Raw genomic sequence first — 9,031 nt, forward strand, 5'->3', positions numbered from 1 at the left:
CCCTCTTCTTCGAACCTTCTTCTACTCTGTGGACCTACTCTTGGTGAAACTTGAAAGGGCATTTCTCTCCTAAGTAGTTTTGGTGGTGATGACAACGTGTCTTGTTGTCTTATCTTGTGCTAAGTATTTCAGGTTTTATAAAGAACTCGACACAAGATGATTTGTGGACCCCTAAAAAGGAAAGAAGCATACCGGTGTTTAGCGGCTTTTTCGGTTGTTTTGAGTCGTAGGACATCCGTACTATTAAGAGCGGATCCACAAGGGAAGGTAACGGGTGAATCAATTTCACGTACACATCTACACACAAATTGCACCCACTAAAAAGCTTACCCAAAAAGGTGGGAGTCGAAAACTGTTTTCAGAAGGTGTTTCTGGCAATTCAGAATTCCAGGCGGCGGAAGTTCCGGGTGAACTTCCGCCCGAACCTCCGGGTGCTCTCTGTTAGTCCCGGAGGAATATGCTGAACTTCAGCCGGAAGTTCCGGCCTACCCCGACCTATGCCTAACGGCTCGATTTTTGGGAACCCACTTATATACCCCTTCGTCCCCAACGAGCTAACTGACCAAGCAAGCAGCCAAGAACACCCCAACTCATCTCAAGAACACCTCAAGCTTAAATCTTCAAGATCTCCCTCCCTAACCACTCATAACTCTTGATTCTTCGAGGATTGGAGGAGAAGGTCTTGCTCTAGGGTTTCACCAAGTCAAAAAATTGATTCCCCTTGTTTTCTTTGTGGATTTCGTTTCTCTTGGGTTATTGGGAACCCTAGACTGAAGCGGTCACCTCGAGCTCTCCCTTGGTGTGTGAGGAGCTTGAGGCTTGGATTGGGAGCCTCCTATTGAGTTGTGGAGTTTGCTCCGGTCAAGTTTGTAAGGGTTCGGCGTTCGCCCTCAAGGAAGCCATTAGTGGAACTCACCTCACCTTTGTGGTGTTGTGAGAGCTCATCCCACCTTTGTGGTGTGGTGAGTTGGAGAATAGAGTGAGCCTTCATGGCGTCTCTACCTTTGTGGTAGAGCATTCCTCCAAACGGAGAAATACACCGATCCCAATAGGTGGAACTCCGGTGAAATCTTCGTCTCCACGTGTGGTATCATTTCCCTTTTCCCTTTCTCTTCGGCTATTGCATTTCATTCTAGTGTTGCATTCATTTTAGAGAATCTAGAAAACCCTAGGATTAAGTGTTTGTATCTTTCAAGAAAAGAAAAAGAAAAGCTAAAATTTGTTAGTCTCCTATTCACTCCCCCCCCCCCTAGTCGACCATACTGATCTTTCAAAACTTACCATGCAACCGGTGTGGGCGACAGCTGGATCGTTGGTTGAAAGAGCAATTGTTAGCTTGTGTAGGAGCAATTCGCCGCCCGTAGCGGATGAGGCCTAATAAGTCTTGAATTTGATGATTGTAACAAACGTTCGACCACATGCTATATGGGCTCTGGCTAGGTTTAGTTTGGAGTTCATGCTTAGTGTGGTCATAGCCGTACCGCTCATGGGGTGTTGCCTGAGATAGGAGCCCTCGACACAAAAGGGGGGCCCGGACACAGTCACCGAGTGATGTCCTTCCGTGTTGAAACCTAGTGGGCGTGTCACATTGAGTATGTTCTTTTGAAAGACCTCGTCACGGACTCGCAACGGTACACTATTGTGAGTCTATTCACCAATTAGCTGTTGGTTAGGCCCAATGCGAGATCGTGCCATGTGGGCACAACATACAACCTGTGCAAAGTGTAAAACTATTCGAATAGCCGTGTCCATGGTCATGGACGACACATGAATCCTTCTTGACAAACGGACATGTCTTCTTTCCCTTTCTTCCTCCCTCTCTAACTTCTTGCCTGAACTGAGAATTTGGGTGAGTGGTCAAGGACCATCACTTTGTTGGATAACGCTTTGAAGATAAACTTGTTTTTATCAAAACCTGCATTCATCAAAAGTATAGTTGTATTTCAAATAAAATTGCTTTTATGCAAAAGAGCCATATAGCCTTCCTTTGAAGCCACATATAGTAGTTGTTACAGAGTGCTATGAAGAAAAAGATATTGACGGCGACTACTACGGTGAACCTGAGGAGTGAGGCCTCGTGTGCTACAACGACTGCCTATGGCTGAGATGGAGTCACCACGCATCGTTTCTGTTTTCCTCTGCTATTTCAGACTTGTAACAATAATGCCACGAGACGTTACTTGATGTAAGCCGAAGTGCATTTTACTATTCAAACTTTGTATTAACTTTTGAACTGTCGTGAAATGAGATAAATTTTGCATGTGCATTAGCATTCCTGGGCTAGTGTTACATAGGGTCTGTAAGTATGTTTCCCATATAGACAGTATATGATAAGGTGGAATAGATAGAAATGAATTGCAAAAGAGGGCAAAGAAACCAAAATTAGCAAACATACAAAATATTAAATGTATATTTTTCAGTGCTAGAATAGGAGTTTGTTTACTTTGAAAAAACATTTGTCCTCTGTTCATGATTACCCGCCACTCTCAAATCTTAATTCCAAATCTCAAAGTCATCGGGTTTTCAGGGCGGGCGACTTAAGTCAGACCCTGGTTGGTATACACGTCGACGCCAACAAATACAACCACGTACAACCCTTTACGGCCCGTATGGGCTTTCAAGGATCATACGATTAGGTTGTACGATCGCGATATTTACAAAACCGCCGTAGCGGTCAAAGGGGTACGCGTCAATCCCAGACGTCCTTGTGTTTTCGCACGCCCTAGGGGCTATAGAATCAGAAGTGTAAAAGATAAAGGTCCATTTAAAAAAATGAATTTTTAATTGATCTTAATGACCATTTGCACCAACGAGTAGCATGCATAGTTAGGCAGGGATACAACCGCACCATCATCTGAAAGAATCATGAGGCTAGCTAGGAGCCTATAAGGATTTCAGAACCGGGTGAAGGATTCGAGGGATATGAACCTAACCATGGATGAGATTTAGGGTGATTTCTCATTGCAGTCAGCGGTGGCAGATGTTACGGTACTGAGATTTAGGGTCGACGATCTGTCCAACTTGAAGCAGCATACTGCATACATAGCCTTCATCTTCTCCTGGCATGTTTACTGCATGTTAGCGAGAAGAGGCTGCTTTGCTTCGTCCCACTTGTCTAGTCTTCTCCTCGCTTCCTCGACCTATATGTTCCAACAAAGACAATAATGAATCAAGTGCTTCGAGTAAACACTCCTGCTATGCAATTTTAAAGGGGTATGTACAGGTGGACATTACAAACCCAAGGGCCACGGAGAAGATATTGCAAATTATACCATTAGAAAATAAGGATAATTGAGCATACTAGCTATAGTATAGTAGTATTTTAGGCAAAATTCCTAGAGAATAAATGAAAGAACGGAGCCTAAATGATCATAGAAGCATGCAGTTAGGTGAATAATTGTCCTTAAATAACGAGATGTACTAGATTATTCTGAGAAATTAAAAGAGGATGAATGAAACGACCTTCCCTAAATGAACCCAGAAGCGTGCACTTGGGCGAAATAATTGCCCTAAAATATTGCAATGTACTACTAGTATGCTACCCAAAATTCAGAGAAGACAAATGACATAACCAAACTAAGTGATCAGTCAAGCATGCGCTCTGTTGGTTGAAATAATTTTCCTAACATAAGCCTTGGCGCATAATATAGATGCGTCTTGGCATTAGAGATGTTGGAATCATTTGACATTTTGGCTATATGAAATGATGAATGATATCGAGGAATGTGCTAATCTGGTAATCAAAGGTAAGACTAGGCTCAGTTACCTCCTTGTTCCAATCAGTTCTGAATGTGATCCACAACAGGATAATTGTTTGGATGAGTGTGCCTCCAATCATGCCTCCCCACAGTCCCTGCACGCAAGCTCTATCATCAGTTCATCACACATCCAACAAGTTTACTGACAGTGGACAACTGTTAAGTCAACTCGACATGCATGAATGATGATTCTACTCTTCGGTGGATCGAAAACCTTAACAGTACCTTAATTCCATAGTCAAATTTGAATCCCAAGAGTACGCCAAGGGGCACGCCGATGAAGTAGTAGCATCCAATGTTGATGTATGCCACCAATGCTTGCCACCCACACCCAACAGCCACACCTTCATCAATCCAGTAAAAAAAAAAACTCAGCACGAGTAAAAAAAAAAGGATCTCTGAATTCCCTAGCCAGATCGACATCTCCATCAATTCACGATACAAATATACTTAATTTGGTTTCCTATGAATTCACATGCATCAGTCTGAAACACACAAAAACCTACTACTAGTACTGAATTGCCTATGAAATACAGATTTTAACTCTAAAATAGAGTTGCCAATAATTTACCTGATAGCACGGGCTGGATTCCGCAGAGCACAATGGTGGCGACGAGCAAAGGGCAGAGATCGGCGACGGCGCGCGAGACGGCCTCGCCTCCGGTGAAGATGTAGCTGAGCTTGTCCCTGAGCAGGAAGACGAGGGCACCGGCAGCGACTGCTATGAGCGCGGACATGGCGGTGACCACCCACGCGGAGAATGCCGCCGATCTGGGATTCCCGGCGCCCAGTTCATTCCCCACCCTCACGCTGCAGGCCACAACGACATCCACGAAACTTGTTCAGACGAAAACAAATTCAGATAAACAGATCCTTGATGCGGCAGGTCATGGCCAGTATTTTAGGTTGCTGAATCTGGTGAATAATTGAGTTAAGAAAGATATGGTTAATTTAGATAGAGATCCAATCGAGATTGAATACAAAATCATCGTCACGTGCCGGTGATTTGGTTCAGGCATTTTAGTTCAGTATATTCGTGTCAGGTCTAGGACATGTTTTTTCCTCCGTACTATCTCTAGATAGTAACTGAATAACAGATCCAGAACAACCAAAAACATAACAGAAAGAGAAAAGGTACTAGCAGGACATGGGCATTGAACATGGAACTGAATGCACGCAGGCTGATCAGACAGCTACCGCATACTGCGATAAATGCTTTGAGAGGGACACGTCCCTACGATGGCACAGTGGTCGAGTTGCAAACAGATCGATGTAACCAACCTGGCTGCAGCATTGAAGCCTACTGAAATCATGAACACCCATGACTGGATCGAGGTGCTGCACAAAACAGAATTCAATTTAAGAACACATGATCATAAAACAAAAAAGAACTCGACAGATATTTACTCCAGAAAATATCTGGATCGGATGATTGATTGTGTTCTTGATTACTGTACCAGACGGTGAGTGAGTCGAGGGCGAGCTGCGGGTCGGGCAGCATGCCGGCGAGGAGGATGAGCACCTGGAAGTACCACACCTCGAGCGCCAGCATCACGGCCGACGCGGCAGACAGCTTGGCAAACCCAGCCAGGTCAGCGAAGGCCGCCCACGTGAACCCGGTCCACGTGGCCCTGCACCTGGGGCTCATCACGATGTACGCGAACTGCCCGGCCACGAGGACCCACCACGTCAGGCTCAGCGTCAGCGACGCGCCCAGCAGGCCCAGCCCGAGCCGGTCCACCACCACCCAGCTCAGCGCCACGTGGAGGACCAGGCTGGCGGCGAGGATGTAGGCGCTGGGCGCCACGATGCTCTGCGCCTGGAGGAACTTCTGGATGGGGAAGTTTGCCGCGTAGGCGAAGATCTGCGGGATGAGGCCGTAGGCGAACCTCGCGGCAGAGGCAGCGATCTCCGGGGACTGGCCCAGGAGCAGAAGGATGGGCTCCGAGAAGGCGTACATGGCGGCGAGAGGCAGCCCCGTGGCCGTCAGGAGCACCGTGGACCGCTGCAGGTACACCCCCAGCATCTCGTGCTTCTCGGCGCCGTACGCCTGCCCGCACAGCGTCTCCACCGCGCTCCCCATCCCCAGCTTCATCATGCCATGGCCGCTCGGGCACCTGGTTAATTAGCTTTGGTGTTCGTCTCCGTAGTAGAAAGTGTGCTGTGGATGCAGGGGAACTATATTTACCATTAGGCCGTAGGCGAAGACCTGGATGCCGTTGTTGCCAAGGGAGGCGGCGGCGAGCTGGACGTTGCCGAGCTGCCCGCAGAAGATCTGGGTGGCGGAGGACATCACGATGATCAGCATGTACACGGCCACGGCAGGCGCGGCCAGCGGCGCCAGAAGACGCAGCTCCAGCGCCGCCGCCGACGCCATGCGACGCGCGCCGCTGCCTTCGGTGCTGGAGAGCAGAGCCTCCAGCCGCCCGTCCACGGCGCCGCCGCTGCCGGCGTGCTCAGCCGACCGACCCATTGGAGACGATTTCTGGGGTCCTGGCTCGGGGGCGAGGAGTGTCGCGTCGCGTGGTGTTTTGGCGTTTTACTGGTGCAGCTCCTGCTTGATCTGCTGCTACGTCAATGTTGGGGAGGAAAACAGAGGACCGTGGTGGGTGAAGTGACACTGGACTGACTTTACTTCTGACAGGCCCCCCGTGCCTCAGGAAAGATACTGCTGTATGATTGCTCACGCCGTGCAATGATTAAACAATGATGGTGTCTGGCGACATTACTGCGACGGTGCGACCCGAGATCAGTGGAGACTGGAGAGTGGAGACACCTCGCCTGTCCCAAGTCCCAACGCTTTATGCTCCCAGCGGAAAATCTCTTAACTCTCGTCCAATTAGGCCCGTATGATATCTATTCATGTAAGATATGGCCCATTGGGATGGACGGGGCGGGCACACCTGCAGTGAAAGGTAAAATACCTGAAGACCTAAAAAAAAGGTATAATACCTGAAAACCAATTATTTTTGCCAGGAAACAAACTAGATATTTTTTTTAAAATATATAGCAAGAGAAAAAAGAAAATAAATCAAAATAACAAGGTATTCAATCAAGTCCACCTCTTCAACTACCTCCTCCCCTTGGCTCAGTCCTCGGTGGCATAATATGCAATCATAACCGAATGCAATTAAGAATTCATCAACTTTAACCCTAAAGATCAATTCTTTCCTTTGGTTTCAAAATTTGAATACCAATTCTCAAAATCCTGGGCCCACCCCGTTGGTGAGTATGTAAGTGACACTGCAAGCTTAGATATGGTAGGCAGGAGAGAATGCATTGGGAGTGGCTCAAGTTTCTAATAATTATACTTCCTCCGTTTCATATTAAGTGACGAAACATTACATGTATCTAGACATTTTTTGGGTATAAATACATTTATATTTGGGCAAATTTTAGTCACTTAATGTATGACGGAGGAAGTAATATTTCATGAGTTTAGTTTATAATAGTATAATAATTTAAATATTCATGTATTATGACACAAATCACATCCACAATTATTTTCCTGAATTTTTTAAACTACAGACCGCCACTACTGATATCATTTGTGGCCGCACACACACATATGCACCTAATATGCGGTTGATGAATTCCTCTGTTCTCTTTTAGAAGATAAAAATGTATCAGAAGTCCTAATAGTATACCGGACGCGCTAAGTTAGTCCCGGTAATGTGGAAGTGCATATTTTGACAACACAAGTGTACAGGTGAATACCGGAGGTCCAACTACGCCAAATCATTATTGACAATCACAAGTCTGTTCACAAGCCAACACTAATTATGTAACGGGACGAAACCCATCGAACAGTGCACCCACTTCATACTAATACCAGTGTAGTACCAATTTCTAACGCCTTGAATATTGTATGCTAGTGTCATTTAAAATTCACCAAATTAACCAAATTTTAAAATTTTGTATTTTGGTGGAGTCTCACCCTTTACTCTATTTAGGGGGAATTTCAGCCTTTTACATTTTTCTTCTCAAGTATAAGACGTTTCTTCTCAAGATTTCAGCCTCTTTACTTTCTCCTAGGCCGCTTGGGCCAAATCCCAGTCCAACTTCGTTCTCTCTTCGTTTCGCCCGAACGTCTCCACCAAAGCCCAGCCTGGCTTCCCTTCTCTCTTTTCTTTTTCCTTGGACCGCTAACTCCCCTGGCCCATTTGACCGGCCTACTTGCTCCATCCGGCCGGACTGCGGACTGCCCAACCAGCGCAGGCGAGGGCTCGATCGGGCACGAGACAAGCTCGACACCACGCCACCGCTTCCGTTCCTTTTTTTTCCTCTTTAATTTTTCTCGTTTTACAATCCAAATTGAAGATGAAATAAGTTCCAGAAATTATGAATCATATTGTTTCATTGTTTTCAAAAGAAATATATACTACTCCTATCTCCGTTCCTGAATTTTTGTCGTTGTTTTAGTTCAATTTTTTTTTGTGAAGCATTGTGGGGTAACTCCACCTGCGGACATCCTCTTGCTAGTGGCTTCGATTTTACTCTATGAGGTGAGTTCCTCCGGAATACTCATTTAAGAAACTTTGCATCAACTTTTACCGCATAAGATTTAGCTCGTTCTGGCAGAGTGGTCCCACCGATCAGGTCAACATGGCCGCTGACTCGGCTACTAGGTTAGAGGCGTAATTCTTGGAGCCATGTTCAAATAGGCAATATGGGTGCACGATGCCTGTACAGGTCAATATGCACCCATCTCTGAGTCGGGTCACACCCAAGTGCTCTCTCCTCTCGGCACACGTGTTAGGGCTAGGGACTCCCAAGAGGCATCAATGGTGATCTGTCGATGATGACCTGAGGTCAACAAAAGCGGCAACAATGACATGGATAATGAGTTGTTGCTATGTAACTTGGAAGGGGAGATGGTGTGCTTGACGAGGCCCACAAGGAGGAGGCCGAGAGAAATTGTCGATGATCACCAACGCCGTGCCCTGCTAGCGTCGGCTCTATCATTTCCTAAACCCTCCTAGGCATTGACCGTTGAGAGGAGATAGATTTTGAGAATGACCTGACCGAGAAGCGTGTGCATATTAAACCAGATAGGCACCTTGTGCGTCCTCCTTCTTGCCTCTTTTTTTATTTTTTGCGAGAAGCGTCCTCCTTCTTGCCAATAGGGCAGTTGGAGGAATTTTTGCTAAATGGTCATAACGTTTGTTAGAGGCAATAAAAGGTGGAATTCAGTCTGGTTTATGCCCTCGAGGTTGTTCACGAGCAGTGCTAACTTTGTTTGTATCTTTCCAGTTTTGTCGAACGTTTGATGC

The 9,031-nt window shown here is 46.3% G+C and overlaps 1 protein-coding gene across 2 annotated transcripts; it reads right to left on the bottom strand.

The window, feature by feature from the left end:
- Window positions 1–2,763: 2,763 nt before the first annotated feature.
- Window positions 2,764–6,378, bottom strand: LOC100835982 (protein DETOXIFICATION 40). 2 transcript variants are annotated; one of them, XM_010239412.3, is made up of 7 exons: window positions 5,947–6,378; window positions 5,216–5,847; window positions 5,040–5,096; window positions 4,330–4,568; window positions 3,984–4,102; window positions 3,767–3,853; window positions 2,764–3,140 (listed from the first exon to the last, which is right to left on the bottom strand). In XM_010239412.3, exons 1-7 carry the CDS (start codon window positions 6,229–6,231, stop codon window positions 3,069–3,071), a joined length of 1,491 nt encoding a protein of 496 aa, XP_010237714.1. In that variant the 5' UTR covers window positions 6,232–6,378; the 3' UTR covers window positions 2,764–3,068. The 2 variants fall into 2 exon arrangements, with proteins under 2 accessions (XP_010237714.1, XP_024316326.1); XM_024460558.1 differs by having other exon boundaries at window positions 5,216–5,875; window positions 5,947–6,071.
- Between the last annotated feature and the right edge of the window lie 2,653 nt (window positions 6,379–9,031).

This window comes from Brachypodium distachyon, chromosome 1 (genome assembly GCF_000005505.3).
Source record: "Brachypodium distachyon strain Bd21 chromosome 1, Brachypodium_distachyon_v3.0, whole genome shotgun sequence".
NCBI classification, from domain to species: Eukaryota; Viridiplantae; Streptophyta; class Magnoliopsida; order Poales; family Poaceae; genus Brachypodium; species Brachypodium distachyon.